This window comes from Mytilus galloprovincialis, chromosome 8 (genome assembly GCF_965363235.1).
Source record: "Mytilus galloprovincialis chromosome 8, xbMytGall1.hap1.1, whole genome shotgun sequence".
Lineage (NCBI taxonomy): Eukaryota > Metazoa > Mollusca > Bivalvia > Mytilida > Mytilidae > Mytilus > Mytilus galloprovincialis.
The window spans coordinates 25,018,914-25,035,671 of record NC_134845.1 but is presented as its reverse complement, the minus strand read 5'-3'; the positions used below and the strand labels follow the sequence as shown (position 1 = coordinate 25,035,671).

General features: G+C 31.8%; 2 protein-coding genes across 5 annotated transcripts; one reads left to right on the top strand and one right to left on the bottom strand.

Annotated features, from left to right (window-relative positions):
- Nucleotides 1-265: 265 nt before the first annotated feature.
- Nucleotides 266-16,191, top strand: LOC143085383 (uncharacterized). Of its 4 annotated transcripts, none has more exons than XR_012981324.1 (10): nucleotides 266-424; nucleotides 5,636-6,039; nucleotides 6,756-6,889; nucleotides 7,681-7,823; nucleotides 8,225-8,321; nucleotides 9,128-9,280; nucleotides 9,993-10,165; nucleotides 11,575-11,737; nucleotides 13,138-13,306; nucleotides 13,927-14,063. XR_012981324.1 is itself a non-coding variant. In XM_076261679.1 (10 exons), the coding sequence occupies exons 1-9, from the start codon at nucleotides 303-305 to the stop codon at nucleotides 14,119-14,121; spliced, it is 1,590 nt and encodes a 529-aa protein (XP_076117794.1). In that variant the 5' UTR covers nucleotides 266-302; the 3' UTR covers nucleotides 14,122-14,125; nucleotides 15,273-15,408. The 4 variants fall into 4 exon arrangements, 3 of the variants coding, with proteins under 3 accessions (XP_076117794.1, XP_076117795.1, XP_076117796.1); XM_076261679.1 differs by lacking the exon at nucleotides 11,575-11,737 and adding an exon at nucleotides 15,273-15,408 and having other exon boundaries at nucleotides 13,927-14,125; XM_076261680.1 differs by lacking the exon at nucleotides 13,138-13,306 and adding an exon at nucleotides 15,273-15,408 and having other exon boundaries at nucleotides 13,927-14,125.
- LOC143042907 (uncharacterized) lies at nucleotides 2,424-4,099 on the bottom strand. The gene is made up of 2 exons (XM_076215416.1): nucleotides 3,936-4,099; nucleotides 2,424-3,479 (listed from the first exon to the last, which is right to left on the bottom strand). Exons 1-2 carry the CDS (start codon nucleotides 3,957-3,959, stop codon nucleotides 2,424-2,426), a joined length of 1,080 nt encoding a protein of 359 aa, XP_076071531.1. The 5' UTR covers nucleotides 3,960-4,099.
- Nucleotides 16,192-16,758: the final 567 nt, after the last annotated feature.

Sequence of the window (16,758 nt, the reverse complement as noted above, 5' to 3'; positions counted from 1 at the left end):
TCGGTGACCTTGATTTACATGTCTGACATTTTTATTTGGTTTTGAATCTATTACAAAATATATTTCATATTTTGGCTAAGTTTGACAAAATTCTTCCTTTTTTCTTATTCTCTATCATACCACTTGAATGCATAATAAGGCAAAGTATGACCGAAATGCCTGTGGACGAACTGGAAGTTTGGCCGAAACGACCTGTGGACGAATTGGTATGTGACCGAAACGTTTCGAAAGCCCGTCTTTCGTTTCGTCTGTAAATCCGTTAAATAATTTATGTACATGTTGGAACATCTCGGAAAGGAAACATGTCAACTAACCAAACACCAGCCTCCAGAGATCATAAACATGGTCCTGGGGAGACAGAAAGTGCGGTCAAAGATGGAAAAAGTCCTCCTAATCATCCAATATTTGATGCAATCAAATCTGGGTAATTTCAACATATAAATCCAACCAAATCGCACACATCCGTCTCTATCTCTCTTGCACATCATCTGAATCTATAAGTTTTACATGTTTCACTAATGTCTATGTTTTACATAGAATTTTGTAAAGTGAAGTAACCAATAATAAAATTAAAAGGGATTTTATTTGTTAGATGAAGCAATGAAAACGTGTTCAAAGTTTTTGTTTAATTTAGAAATTACTGTTTGTTTACTATGTTGCTAGTCATTTACAAGGTTCAATTATAGCTACATTTTGAGGTATATTGAGATATACTAGCTGATTGCACCATATTAGTGTCACCCTTGTGTCAATTTTATGCCCTATTTATGGGCATTATGTTTTCTGGTCTGTTTGTCGTTTGTCTGTCTGTCCCGCTTAAGGTTAAAGTTTTTGGTCGAGGTAGTTTTTAATGAAGTTGAAGTCCAATCAACAGTTGAACTTGAAACTTAGTCCACATGTTCCCTATGATATGATCTTTCAAATTAATAGAGTTTTTACTCCAATTTCACAGTCCATTGATAGGGCGGATGGGGCATCTGTGTACATGTACTATGACACATTCTTGTTCAAATTATATTGCAGTTTCTGCATTGATAAAATTGAGAATGGAAATATCCCTGAGGAACCAGTAATGACGCACTTAAGGTTGTTTCTGTCTCTGAATTTAATCCACCATTTAAAAGAATTAGAAAAACGAAATGGAATTAAAGATTGATAACTTGTTAATATATTTCAGCCATTAAAGAGTTGATATTTGAAACAGTAACAACAATAAAAATCATGTTTGCTAACGTTATGAACGGTCTGTCAAATAATGATGGGTACCAGTAATGACGCACTGTAAACGAACCAGTAAAAAACACTTACACATACCTGCTAATCGAAAAAATGCTTCAATCCGGATTCTTTAAGGTTAACACTGTTCAGCAAAATCAATTATATCAACAACTTTTAAGATTTTAATTCACTTTAATAATAGTAACAAAAAAAGCAATATTAATTGTTTAATGATTGATTACAGAAGAATCATCTGTGCAGCTAAAGCCTCTTATTCCTCTGTTGATGTACCATGACAAGGGCATACAAAAGTGTCATGCCTCCTCAGCACTATTTTTTGACAACAATATTTAAGATGAACCCAATGACCACAATTTTCTATAGTACACTGTCCCCAACTGGCAAACACAATAAAATTACATTTTCTTAGTTCTAGAGGAAGACCAGTCAGTTTGCATACACAGCAAGGTTCTTCATCTTCTATGACATCAGAGTCCATTGAATCATCAATAATGCTAATGGGCCCTCCTCTCAAATTAAGTCCCGAAGTACTAGCACAAGGTTCATCAACCACTGTTATTGTCTTTTTTGGACCTCTTTTTGGCTGAACTTGTTTTGAGGATTTTTTAGGTTTAGCTACATGTTTTTCTTTCTCATTTGATTGACTTTTCTTACTTGGTTTTCGGCTAACATTCTCCTTATGCTCCTTAATTTTTTCAATTGTTTCATCCTCTGTAATCGCTTTTCCACTTACCACTTTGCTCAAATAGCGTCTTTGTTTAGTTCTAGGTTTCTTTTTAAATAGGTTTTTCTCTCGGTCTTCAAAAAAATTGTCATTTTTCTCTGATACTGTTTTTTCTTGTGTTTCATAGATTGTTGAAGCATTTTCATTTTGTTCTACATTGTTTATGTTAATTTCAATTTCTTCAACAAGTACATCTATATCATTCTCAATTGGTTCAATTTCATGAACAGGTACATCTATATCATTCTCAATTGGTTCAATTTCATGAACAGGTTCTCTGGCTTCAGGTTCACAGGTTCCTTCTGGAGCATCTTCTTGAATGAACACTTGTGCTGGTGCAAAATTGGAACGATCAACCGTGTTAGGATCATACGGATAAATCCCAGTTTTTCTAAATGCACTTTGTAAATTGCTAGGTGAAAGTGCATGGAGATAACCTTTACAAGCCAGACCACATATATTATAACGGGTTATTGGTCATTGTTGGTTGCGAACAGTTTTGCCGCATAAATTTGTGGCATTCATTATTGAAAATCCTTTCAAAAGGTCCAAAGCATCCTACATCCATAGGTTGGAGAATATGGCTTGTATGTGCAGGTAAGACAAATAAGATAATATTTTGTTTTTTGGCCCATTCAATTAACTCCATTGATATGTGTGATTTATGTCCATCAAAAAGAACTAATACTGGAACAGCAGATGTTCTGTGAGGAATGTATTTTAAAAGATGATTCTCCATGTATTTGTGAAAAATTTCTGTATTAGACCAGCCACTCTCTGAAACATCACCGTCTGCACCTGTGGACTTATTTTCAAGAAGTTCTTGTCTCATCCTGTTACCAGGAAATACAAAGAACGGTGGCACACTGTGGCCTTGTGCATTTCCACACCCCAAGACTGTGACCAAGTGTTTGTCCCCTGAGGTAATAGTTGGTGGAGTAGTTCCAGTAGCAGCAATAACATATGGAGACTTGTGGTTAGTGCAAATTCCTTTTTCGTCAACATTGTAAATTCTTTCTGGTTTATCAAACAGATCATATTTTTCCAAAATTTTGTGAAGTTCAGAGTAATAGTTCTGTACATTAACCTCAGATGAAGCCTTCGCACGCTGCATTTCAAGACTTCTTGGTTTGACAATTTTTAAATCTGGCCAACGAGTCATGAAGTTTTTATACCACTTTGTAGACAATGGATGTTCACTGTCCCTTAATTCTTTGTGAATGGCATAATTTGTAGCAATATCTATAACTTCTGACCTGCTGTAACCATATCCCACTCTAGCCATGAGCTTCAAGTGATTAACAAGATCGGCTTCTTCTTCTTCTTTGAATAAAGGAGCTGGTCCTGATTTGACTGCTTCTGGATTTACATACCCACTGAGTCTATGTCGTAGAGTAGCTTCTGGTACATCATATCTACGTGCCGCTGTCCTAATAGGAATGTCTTTGTCTTTCACCAACTGGTATGCATAACTTAATTGTGATGGTGAATAGCCTCTGTACTTTTTAGTAAATTTCTAAAAATGAAGAAAAAAATTTAATCTCAGTTCATATTGTAATTTATTTAGATTTTTTTTTATTCAAATTAATTATTTAATTGTCCAAAATTTATTAAAGTGATATATATTCAAATATTTTTGAAAATAAAACGTCATTTCATTCATAAAACACCAACTGACAATACTTAATTATCCATATCTACTTTAAACATCAAATTAATAAAATCGATAATCCATTGAAAATTATATAAGCGACTAGCATTTGTTCTACAGTGATTCCCGCTAACACGTAAAAATATGTCACATGACAGTCACGTGATTTTAAAATACACAAAATGAGGAAGCAGACGGCTGCTTACTTTTTTGGAAAAAGTGCATGTAGGACTGATAATCACTTGGGGGAAGGTAGGATATTTTTGATCTTAATAAAATGGCGGAAATTGCATTGTTTATAATAATTTAAGTCATAATTACCTTTCTAGGCGGAGTTTTGGGCATCGTTGTTGACGTAAGGCGACCTTCACCGTCAGGTTATAAACAACACATGTTGATGACGTCACAGCTTTTGTTTAAAAATTAAAAAAAAAGAAAACTATATCGGTGCGTCATTTCTGGTCCGCGTCAAAACAGGTACCAAGACGATAGAACAATACCACCATGACCACAAATACTAAATCATACTTGTGAGTGCAGTTTAAAACTTCACAGAATACTAAGTTGTTTTTATTAAACTTTTATTATTACTCTTGGTATGATTGATTTTTATAGTAAAATTAAAACATTTGAAAATTATAGGAAGCATAATGCTTCTTTATAGTATACATTGTTTTACCTGTAAATTATTAAATTATCACGATTATCATGATTATTATCCAAATGAAAAATAAGAAACTGAAATTTCTTTGAAAAAATCAATAAACATCATCATGGTCATGTGAAAGACATTTGCCTGATTTTGATTTGTAAACATGAGGAAGACATTTTACTTCAGACTCTATTTAAATGTCACCCTCCCATGCAGATCAATAATGTATTAATAATTCAAAAGACAAGGAATTGAATTCACTATCAATTACTATTTAAAAGACAATGTTCAGTAAAAGTTCTACGTTTCGGCCTTAGGCTTTTTCATAAAACTGTTAACAAAGCATAAATGCATGTTGCTTAACTATTATTTCTTTTCTAATGATGTGTTACTTTTGTATATGAAGTCATAGTTTACTACTAACCCTTATGATTTTTAAATGACAATACTGACTGTTGACAGAACATTTAGTTTGATAAATTAAATATCAAATGAACAGATATCTCAGAGAGTGATATTGTATACTTATTGACTGGGTATAAGTGAAATAGTAAGTTTATTGTCTCCGAGGTGCAACTATTGCCCTGAGGCATATCTGAGGGGTCAATGAACTTACTGTTACATGAATATCCAGTCAGCATGGTCAGTAAGTGTTTTATTTTACCAAAGAGACATCAGACAATAAATGTTGGGGCTAAATCAACTATCGTAATATAAAAAACAAAAACACAATCATATTGTTTCATGTTTACTTCATTATCATATTCTGAATGGTAAAGCAGTTTAAGCTACGTTCTGCACTGATAAAACCCTAGATAAAAGGGGTAAAACTCGATGTTGCAACCCCCACGGCATTGTGAAATTAGTCAATACGGTAGCTGCATTTGAAATTCTGCGATATATGATGACGCTTGTGGTCAAATAGTTTCACCAAGGTCCAATAGTTCTACGCTTGCACATGTTGCAATTTGGAAAAAATAATGAAAATATTGTGTACTTACTTTATATAGAAAATGATGACTGAGGTATAATAAAGCAGATTGTTACCTTGGTAGACCATGTTTTCACAGGGTAACTATCTGCTCTCTCACCCTCTCAGCTATGTCATGTTTGTGTTATTTTTTTAAAAACATATAAACATGATAATAGCTTAAATGAGCTGGTAAAAGCAGAATTAGCTATAATTTAACTGTTTACATTGTATACTCCTACATGGCCTACATTGTAGGTAATACTTTATTTGTTAAAAATAATGAAATTTGACTTAGTTTTCACCGTCGTTATAATTTAATATACATGTACTGTATTGTCTCGACGTACATGTACCGTTAAGACTTAAACATGTTAAAAACTGTGATTTTTGTTTCAGTATGTTGGTACCAGTTCAGACAGCAGCTGAAGATGGACCATCAGTTTTCTCACTCCGAGATGACAAAGGACACACTCCTGCCCATTGGGCATGTCTTGGAGGCCACACTGTTATACTACGATTCATCTTAGACAACAAAGGCCCTGTTGATGAGGCCAGCAATAATGAACTAGGAGCACGTCCAATTCATTGGGCATGTGTGAATGGACATGTAGCAATAGTTGACATTTTACTTCAGGCAGGTGTTTCTATAGATGTTGTTGACAATAAAGGGTGTACACCGTTAATAGTGGCAGCACAATATGGACATACAATGTTAGCTGGTTACCTAATGGGTAAAGGAGCAAGGCTACAGATAGTAGACAGGGATGGAGACAATGCATTACATTGGGCAGCATTTAAAGGTAGAAATTTAACAACATGGTCATAACATAGCATAGCATATTGTGTATTTCTTCAGAATTAATTTAATTAGGCAGCTTTTAAGGGTATAAGGATTTTAACTAAATTGTTGACAGAAAAATAAAAAAATGGGTAATAATAATAAATACACATAAACACATTGATTAACTTTGTAGTAAGTTATTCAGAATACACATAACCATAAGGTGAATGAATACACACCACTATGTATGAATTAAAGAGATGGGGTATGATTACCAATGAGACAACCATCCAACAGAGTCCAAATGATGTGGATTTAAGCATGACTATCAATACTCTGAACAGTTGGCAAATATGGAGTAGGAGGCACTTGATTCATATGTCCAAGTGGTTTACTACAGATGTGTTGCCCTTGAAGACAAAAGATATATACAAGAGGAAGCATCATATACATATGTACACTGAAACACTTCTATGAACTGTTTACTTAAGGTTAAGTTTGAACGTACATGTATGCATGCATGTCAAAATATGAAATGAGGTGTGATGTGAAAAATATCATCAATGTTTTTTACATAATTTTTTACTGATAATAGTTGGGATTTAGATTGATTGGTTGATTGGTGCTTGCTTTATGCTGCATCAGCTCAAGAAGGCTATTTCAAGGAGGTTGGGACTTATCTAAGAATTATTTTAATTGTTATATGCAATGCACATTCTTAAATATACTTTTCAGGACAAAATGAATTAATGAGATTGTTGATATATTCTGGTTTTAATCCGAGACAGAGAGATAACTATGGACAAACATCACTACATTTATCTTGTATTAATGGTAATCTAACGTCGGTCAAAGAACTATGTGAACAGGTAAGTAAATGACTTGTTCCTTTAGAACTTGAGCAGTGATTGATTGATTGGTGTTCTAATGCCACTTTTAACACTATTTCTTAGCGGTAAGGTCATATTGGTGGAGGGAGCCAGAGTGCCTGGAGAGTCGTAATGAATCAAATATTTGTTCCCATAAAAAAAAAAGATATCTCATTTGCATAGAATAGAAATCTGGCCTTGTTTTAGGCCCTTCCCCCCCTTTCTGCTCTTAGAATCTCAAAAATGTATGTCTCTGCTCTCACAAAAGCAGTCACTTATGAGAAGTATTTCAAGTGATTGCTCAAGAGAGGGGATCTTCTAAAAGAGGTTAAAAATTCTAATACCAGCATCACTCTGCTCAGGGTCAGGGCAAATTATTTTGGTATGTACTACATTTGTATTTACAATCGGCAGAGTTATATTTGTATTTGTGAGCAGCAAAATACAAAATGGTGGATTCCAGTAATATAAATTTACAGAAAAAATTGAATTATGTTAATATTCTTGGAAGAATAAGTCATTGATATGGTTCTCAATGGAGTTTGAAAAGAGTGAAACAGGGGGAATTCTGGAATTCATCTTCTATAGTGCAATTTCCTTTGCAAGAGGGTGTAGACTTTCCTTTTGAACTCAAATGATTTTAAAGGCCATTTTTAAAGGTTAAAATGAAGATTCTGTGCTGAAATTATAAATTCCTTGTGTCAAAGGATTATACACAACTTAAGCTACATGTACCTGAAGATATGGAAACATCTTGATTCTTAATAAATTTTCTTTGTTTTTTGCATTAGGATGGTGCTGAGTTAGATCTTAAAGACAAAAATGGGAAAACACCACTGATGTTAGCCTCCGGTAGAAAGCATCAAGATGTCATAGAGTATCTTCGAAGACAGATTAAATCTAAAAATAGTTTTATACCTAAATTAGATCTGTTGTAAGTATTCATATATATATTTATATCTTTTTGCTATTAATTTGCAGTTATGGACAGACATCTTTGAATTTTTTTAACCAAAGTTTAAAATCCTGTAGATTTTTTTTAGTTTAAAGATAGGGATGTTAGATCAATTTGTGAACAAACATAATTAAATCTATCAGTTTACAATTAAGTGGAGAATATTTTTTCAATGTGAGGATAGTCATTTATCAAACTATCAACAATAAAGGAGGAACCAAATTCTTTTCAATTTGTTTTTAATGTTCCATAAAACATTCAACTACATATCTAGTAAGTTTTATTTCTTACAAAACAAGTTAAATGGTACATTTTTCAATGCCTAACTAGAACTATATACTGAACTATATTAAGTTTATAAGCAATGTTTTATATTTCAGATCTATAGCATTTGGTCCCCCAGGAAACAGTAAAGTAGCCATTTTGTTTTTCATGGTGAATGTGTTGTGCTGGGGTTATCCTATGTATATTATAAAGGTTAGTCTGTTATTAAAGGAATGATTCAGGTGAATTTGCACTTCAGAGATGGTACATATGTTACAAGGTGTTCGATCTTGTACAACTTCTATTTTCAGATGTGACAACATATTATATTTTGATTATTGGGTACTTATTTATGCTGTTTTTACATTGTTCTAAAAAGGCATGCAAGAACTATAGAAACCTTTATATAAGTATGATAACTTTCTGTACCAATGGTCAGTGATTATATTTTGCATTCCTTCGAAGGTAGAGAATAATTTTGTGTATTTTTCAGTGTTTTAGATACACTTGTTATTCTTATTTATATATTACATCTTACTTTGTTTATTTTACAGTGTTTACCCTATACCTGGTATGACCTTATGACATTTACATATATATTTTGTGTATTTTACAGTGTTTACCCTTTACCTGCAGGCCCGTAGCCAGGAATTTCAAAAGGGGGGTTCGTTTGACTCAAAAACTCGACTTTAACAGTCACAATTCGAACAGAACATTGACTTTAACAGTGCTTATTTGTTTTCAAGGGGGGGTTCGTCCGAACCCCCCCTGGCTACGGGTATGACCTGGTATGACCTTATGACATTTACATATATATTTTGTGTATTTTACAGTGTTTACCCTATACCTGGTATGACCTTATGACATTTACATATATATTTTGTGTATTTTACAGTGTTTACCCTATACCTGGTATGACCTTATGACATTTACATATATATTTTGTGTATTTTACAGTGTTTACCCTATACCTGGTATGGCCTTATGACATTTACATATATATTTTGTGTATTTTACAGTGTTTACCCTATACCTGGTATGACCTTATGGTATTACATATAATATTCTTCATACTGAACATAGTCATGTGGTTTTCATTGTTCCATGCCAGTACGACAGATCCCGGGTATCTTCCTAGAAATGTACCAGAGTATGATTTAGCTATTAAACAGGTCAGTTGTTTCTAGATATATACAATTTGAATAGAGTATTTCATTTTGGTCTTTAGCACTAACAAATAAAAAAAAAAACATACCAATTCAATTTTTCAAAACTTATATTTTGGATAATGATTTAAATTGTTACTATTGGCTTACAACATACCAAATTTGACCATTGACAATCTTATTTTCATTTTATAGTATGTATGATGAAATCATAGATATATAGATTCCAAAATTGCAACAAGTGTTTCCCACTCGAGATAATTAAATTTTAATATTTAAAGCGGGATGCTTGCCGAGCTTTTTAAATGATTAAAATTGAACTGTTTAGAGTGGAGAAATATCGTAATACACCAGTTATAGTGGTGGAATCTCTTTCTTTAATGATTTTTATTCTCCTTTTTCAAAGATTTGAAGAAAGGTGTGTAGTTTAATGTGACTTCATCAGACATGGTCGCCTTTTTCCATGACATCACAATAGGAAATTCCAAAAGAAACTTCAACCAATCATTCGCCAATAACAGATTTTTCACTAGTAAGGAGAAATGTTTTCTCACACTAATCAAGAAATGTGAAAATTGCACAAAAATTAGAGAAAGCCTTTTTAACTATTGAAAGGAAAATTAAATTGACTAAATTAAAAAAAGATCCTTACATAATTTAAACACTTTAGAGGAAAAGAAAACAAATATCCATTTTTAATGAAACTATTATATTGTAGGTTGCACATTTTGATGAGTGGAAACAAGGAGAGAATCCATTAAGTCGATTGTGCCACACATGTCGTCTTGTAAAGCCGTTACGATCCAAACATTGTAGAGTTTGTAACAGATGCATTAAAGTTTTTGATCATCATTGTCCTTATATATACAACTGTGTAGGATATAAAAATAGGTAAGTTTTTGATACCTTTCATGATTTAAAGAAAAAAAATCATGTTGTATAGTTGGGAAAAAATTGTTATAAACTTTTTGTGTTTTTAAATATCTAAACTCAATTTCAAATCATTTTGAACAAGATTCTCTTCTCAAGCCAACCTTAGAATTTGAGTTTTCTAGTATTTATGAAAAAAAATTAAACTACTATTTGCAAGCTGCTGTTTCCTGTTTGAAGGTTTGATAATACTGTGAATAATACATTCATTTCTATACTAAAGTAATATGTATCACATTTAATTGTATGGATTAAGTGCACATGTGCAGTAAATGAATGCTTTATTGCTTAAGTTACAGCTTAAAACATCACAAAAATAATCAAAATAAACCATCAGACTGATTTTTAACAAATGCATATAAGTTTTGTTTTGGTCCATTTGAAATCTGTCATATCCAGAAAAATTATGCCCATACTTTGCTATACCAATGCCAACTGCAAATACAATTTATTTTGTGGGTAAAACTTACTAAGAATATGTTACAATCACATGATGATGCAGAAATTTCACAACCATATAAAAAGATATTTTTAATACAAGATCAGAGAAATTATGCAATATCAAAATAATGAAAAAAAGATGCTTTGATTTTTGTATGATAAATGTTTAAAGACTCTTTGCTGTATTTACTATATAGTACACACAAGATGTTACAGTTTAATGTCAAACTTTCATTGTCCCTGGCTGTTTAACTCTGCACATTTTTTTATTTGGTACTTTACTCTGACAAGTGATCTTAAATTTGAGCACCATATGTGTATTGTATTTATGTACATTATATACCACTTAACTAACCTAACTAACAACTTTTAACTTTTGTGTGTAACATTTCATATGAATTTAGGGCTGTTCCAGAAAATACTATGTCCCCCACATGGAAGGAATTTTTTTTTTTTAATTTATGTGGGTGATTGTATTTGAAATACCAAAATGCAAAGGGAGTGTTGTTCTTATTTAATTTTGTTTCTGTGTAAGGGGGGAGGGGTTTAAAAAAGTGCCTTTCATATAACTAGCAGAAACATAGTATTTTCTGGAACAGCTGTTATTAGTTTTAGTTCTCTTAAATATCTTTTAAACAATGAATTTATTAGTTGTTTCTTTAGTTATCCCACATCTGAAGTTGTTAAAATAACAGTTTTTTCTTAGTGGCACTTTTATATTTTTGTTCTTAAGCTTTAATAACTGCAATTCTGAGACAAAAAATGACACATTGGCAGTAAACTATGAGACTGAACTAGGCTTTGATATCTAAGCTTTAGTATAACATTATTACTAAATGTTTGATTTTAATTTTATATGAAGCATGCAAAATTTTATTGAAATAAATGTATTTATTTTTTAAATTGAATACATTTTTTTCTCATTCTAGGCAGTGGTTTTTTATTTTTGTTTGGTCAATGTTTCTGTTGGCGATGTGTACTGATTTCTTTGCGTACTACATTTTAAGTGAAGAATTTGATTGGGCCATTTGCATTGGGGCTATAGAGGCGGGAATAGCGACAATAGGAGTCACAGCTGTAACATCTATGATGGTAAGGTGTCAGATGAAAAACAACCAGGGAACTTAAGGTCACTTTGTTTCCTTGACTGCAAGTGTGTGAAGATTGTAAAAAATAATTTTGTCTCAGAAATGTAGTCTAAAAAAGGTGTTTCAGATTGTTGTTCAAGTAGATTACTTTAAAAACTAATATTTAGCCATGAACAAAATTTATTCTAACTTTATCTCAGGTCTTTCTTTGTAGAAAAATATGCTTGTTTCCAACGGTTATATATTATGTCAATTGTGCACTGAATAGATAATTTTTGATAGACACAATTTGAGCAATAGTTATTTCCCCTTGTCACCTTATTGGAGGTCAGCTTATGCACGAATTCCCTCATCAATCAGTCAAATTCAACTTGTTATACTGACTGCTATACTTAAGAAATGTTCTGTTTAGCCTTGCTTAATTTGTCACTTCTATTTTATGATAATTGTTTGTACCACAAGTTTCAGTTTGGTTTGGCAAATTAGAATTTCAACCATTTGAGGTTGCAAAAGAATTATTGAGAGAAAACATTAATGTGTCCCAATTATACTATCATTTTCTATGTTTAGTCGACCATAAAATTGGGATCAAAACTCTAACTCGGCATTGAAATTAGAGGATCATATCATAGGGAACATGTACACTACATCTCAAGTTGATTGGACTGCAACTTCATAAAAAATACCTTGACCAAAAACTTTAACCTGAAGCAGGACAGAGGGATGGATGAGTAAACACAGTGATGGATCAAAAGGGAGGGGTTCTGGGGGTTGGAACCCCCTCTTTTTTGGACTATCAATGCATTTGAATGAGACACATAGTTGGAACCCCCTCCCCCCCCCTTTATCCTGGGTTGGGAACCCCCTCTTTTAAAAATTGCTGGATCCCCCCCTGGAACAGATGCACAGACTGAAAAATATAGTGCCCCTAGGTGGGGCATAAAAAGAAACATCATTTTAAGGGTGAAATATTTAGAATGTGTTACAAAATTGTTTATTTTAAAATCAAACTTATACTGATTTTTCTAATTTGAGAAAGAGACCGCAGGCCAGACTCAAATTTTAGTCTGATACATTTGAAACCCCAAATTCTCTTTTCAGATTTTCCAAATCCCATGTTTAATAATCTACTGAACACAATCCCAACTTTTTCACCTTTTACACTATTTTACTAATGTTTTGCACTGCACACACATTTAAAATTTACTTTAAAAAAAAATGTAACAAAACATTTGATATGTCATTCACACACTTGCAGGGTAACCTTGAAAAATGTGACTTTAGGTTCTCTTTACTTGTATATATACATATATGTTTAATTAAGTACACTCAGGAAAGGGTAGAAATCATTATGGGAGCCAGATGGCGTTGATCATGATCATTTGAATGTTTTATTTATTTCAGAGTGACATTTATATCATTTGTTACCTGTGTAGGAACGTTAGGTCCAATCTGTATGTTTTTATCTGTATACACTATCAATAACTACATGGAATGGAACTGGTTGTATAAGATATACATGGCTATTATGGTTTTCTTTGAAATTACTGCAGGAAGTCTTTTCATTGGTGGGGTAAGTTTAACAAGAATTCATTGTGAATTCATTTATTTTCGTTGGTACAAATTTTCGTGGATTGATGAAAAATGTATTTTCATGGATATTTGATTTCATGGTTATGTTCAAGTCGGCCCAATTAAAATTTAAACTTTGTTGTATATTTAGTTTTGTGGTTCACCTTAACCAATGAGATCCAAGAAAATTGGTATCCCATGAATAATAATGAATCCACAGTATTTGACATGGCATTTGACACTCTATCCTAACTTTAAATAATGATATAACTTTACAGTCTGTGAAAAATTTAATTGAATCGTATTATATTATATAAGATAACATGAAATATTTTCAAGTTTCTGTTTTTTATGTCTGAACATTTAACAATAATATATGTAAAGATGTAAAAAAATCATCTATCAGCAAGAAGTGTGTTTTAATAGTATTTTGTGTATCATGATGCTGAATAGAACTTAATTTTGTAATGATATTCAAGTTGATAAATGAAAAGATGTTAGGAAAATAAAAAGATATTAGGAAAATAAAAAGATGCTGAGAAAATAAAAAGATGCTGAGAAAATAAAAATACCATCACTTTTAAAATATCTTTAACAATTTTGATATTGATTTTTTTTCAGATGTGGCTTGCTGCTGTTAACCTGACTACAAATGAGTATCTCAAACACAAAAAATACAAACACCTGGTGGACGAAAACGGAAAATTAAAATACGCTTTTAACCAAGGAATATTAAACAATTTTCTAGATTACTTTCATATCAAACCTCTACAAGAGGAAGAAATCTCAGATCAAATTATGATCACAACTATATAACAAGGTGAAAACAGCTTATAGATTATCATGATCAGATACACTCCTTAAGAAGTTATCTTGGCTTAGATTTACCAATCGTTTGTTCTACCATAACTTATAATTCATATTAGAGATATGATTGTCACATTATCTTGATCTCAATTTCATGCCCAGTGGTGAGATGGAAGTTTTCAGGATGAGGGTGGTCCCTTAGCAATTATACAACAACACGCAATAATACTTGTGTCGATTGGTTGCAAGTATAATTGTGTTTTAAATATGCATTGACTGATTTGATAAGGTGTATGACCTTGACATTAAGGGTCCGGCAGAGTTTTCAGCATAACGTTTGTTCCCGACTAACTATGCATAATATAGGTTCATAACATTTAGTATGTGAATTGGTTGTGAGGAATAAATGCCCATTAAGATGTCCTTTCTAAGCTGGGTGAAAAAAATGAAAGCAAAGAAGAGTTGGAGTATATGCCAATGAGACAGCAACCAACAGCCCAATATTAAAAACCAGAAAAAAAACCTGAAGTCTAACATTAAAAAATATCCATACCATAACAAGAACACTTTAGAAAAACAAAATTGTTCAGGTAAAGGTTCATAAATATTTGTTGGATACAAATATACCATGGATTTTACGGTTATGTATAAATCAAAAGTGACATTTTTCTTTTGGTTTGTGAATAGATTTTGACAAAACCACAATAAAAATATTTACTAAAACCATTCTTCAATTGACAAAATTCTGTACCCTCAAAAATAAATGAATCCAAAGTTCTTAGTAAATTAAAGCTGTTTCACCGGAGCGAAATTGATTTCGATGTCTCTAACATTTACATCAAATTGGATTGACAAGTTGCAAGAAGTTTTTTGTTGAAAGACTTGAGTTGGTATGAAATAGTCTTGGAATTTATCCATAGTTATTCCATACGAGATACAAAATCCATACAGTACAGCAAACAAACAAACACAAAAAGCAAAGGAACAGCACTTTCATTACTGTTCTCCATCTCAAACTTACAGTAAGACGTTCAACACGCAGCAAAAAAATTCCCCTCTCACTGCAAGGTTAAGACAGCCCATAACACCAGCTTTAGGGATATTATTTGCAAAAATTATTTGGACTAATCTTTTTAATGTCTTTTTTTAATCTTTTTTAGACTTTCCACATGACATCCAATATAACTTCCAATGAAAGAATTAATCAGAAGAGATACAATTACTTGAAGGATGGCAAAGGTGCATTCTATAATCCATTTGATAAAGGACCTGTGTCGAACTTTAGGGACTTCTTCCATATGAAACGGGAACTGACAGAAAAAGATGTAGAAATTCTCAGTTTATAAAAATTGTATTTGAATGAAATATTGTACATAATTAATTATTTTTATACCAATTAGTGTGTTATACTGTAAATATGTTATATATATGATCAAATAATTTATTTATTATACATTTATGTTGTATGCAAATATACATTAAATTGGGAGATTTTGGTTGTTTTTACCATCAAGTACATCAAATAGAAAATTTTTGCACAACTTGTCATCATGTATTTCATTGTAAAGTTAAATTAGGTTGTGTACACATTGTAATGTTACATTAAGATAAGACATCAAAAGTTAAATGTATGTGTGTACTCATCTAGCCCTTCACGTAGAAAGGGCATCAAAAGTTGAAGTTAATTATTGAAAATGTGGCATTTTATATTTTAGTGTGTTTGATTTTGTCACTATAATCATACTCTCAAATAAGCCAAAAATAAGTTTATAACCAGAATACCTGATTTACTGCAAATCAATTGTTTAAATAAATGTATTTGTGATCAAGTTTATACCAGAACCATATTTCTGACAATTTTTTTCTTATAATTGTTTTTCCAGATTCCTTGTAGGTTTAAGATTGTTGACATTTAGACCTTGTAATTGAACCAGACTTCATGCATATGTTGAAAAGATTGTGAAGAATTTTTCAACCTTATAACCATCAAGCATCTCTTTCTCATATCCCATCCTTTCCAACTAAGAAAACAAACTAATTCTCAAATTAAGTGATTAAACAGAAATGTTTAAGTAAAAGTTATTTAAAAAAAAAAAGACATGCAATGCTTTTAAACCATATAGATGTCTACATATTTGTTTTATCATTTAGAACTTGCCTTACAGTTTGGATACTTGACCATCAAACCAGGACTGTACCAGTGACTAAGGAACTTGGTATTGATTTTTTTTTTGGGGGGGGGGGTTGAAAAGAGATTTCAAGAAAATATTTTTTATCTTTAAAAAAATCAAGTTAAATTTAATAAGAGATCATACTTAATATTTGACTATAAAACTGACAACTCAATTTGTACCATAAGTGCTAACACATTTTATCATTTAAATAAGAAATTCATGTCATTTTCATAAGATTGTTATCATCATTGTAATAATTGTTATGTTTCTAATACTTGGATGTTGAACTGTTGTTCATATAGCTCTTATTCCAAAATACTCTCATTAAGGGAAGTCATTTGAACCAAATGACAAAAACATATATTGAGACAAGTTTGTACACCTTTGAATAATTAAAAAATATGTACAGCTTCATATATTAAATACTGACAGTTCAAATCTTTTAAAGATTAAAAATTATTCTTGAATGACA

What these genes read in the sequence shown, in the direction of transcription:
- LOC143042907 (XM_076215416.1), bottom strand. Translation starts at nt 3,959, where the DNA reads ATGCCCAAAACTCCGCCTAGAAAG. An exon ending in CCAAAACTCCGCCTAGAAAG is followed by an intron (nt 3,480 to 3,935) that starts GTAATTATGACT and finishes CTTCATTTTTAG; the next exon opens with AAATTTACTAAAAAGTACAG.
- LOC143085383 (XM_076261679.1), top strand. Translation starts at nt 303, where the DNA reads ATGTCAACTAACCAAACACCAGCCTCCAGAGATCATAAACATGGTCCT. An exon ending in TTTGATGCAATCAAATCTGG is followed by an intron (nt 425 to 5,635) that starts GTAATTTCAACA and finishes TTTTTGTTTCAG; the next exon opens with TATGTTGGTACCAGTTCAGA. An exon ending in ACATTGGGCAGCATTTAAAG is followed by an intron (nt 6,040 to 6,755) that starts GTAGAAATTTAA and finishes TATACTTTTCAG; the next exon opens with GACAAAATGAATTAATGAGA.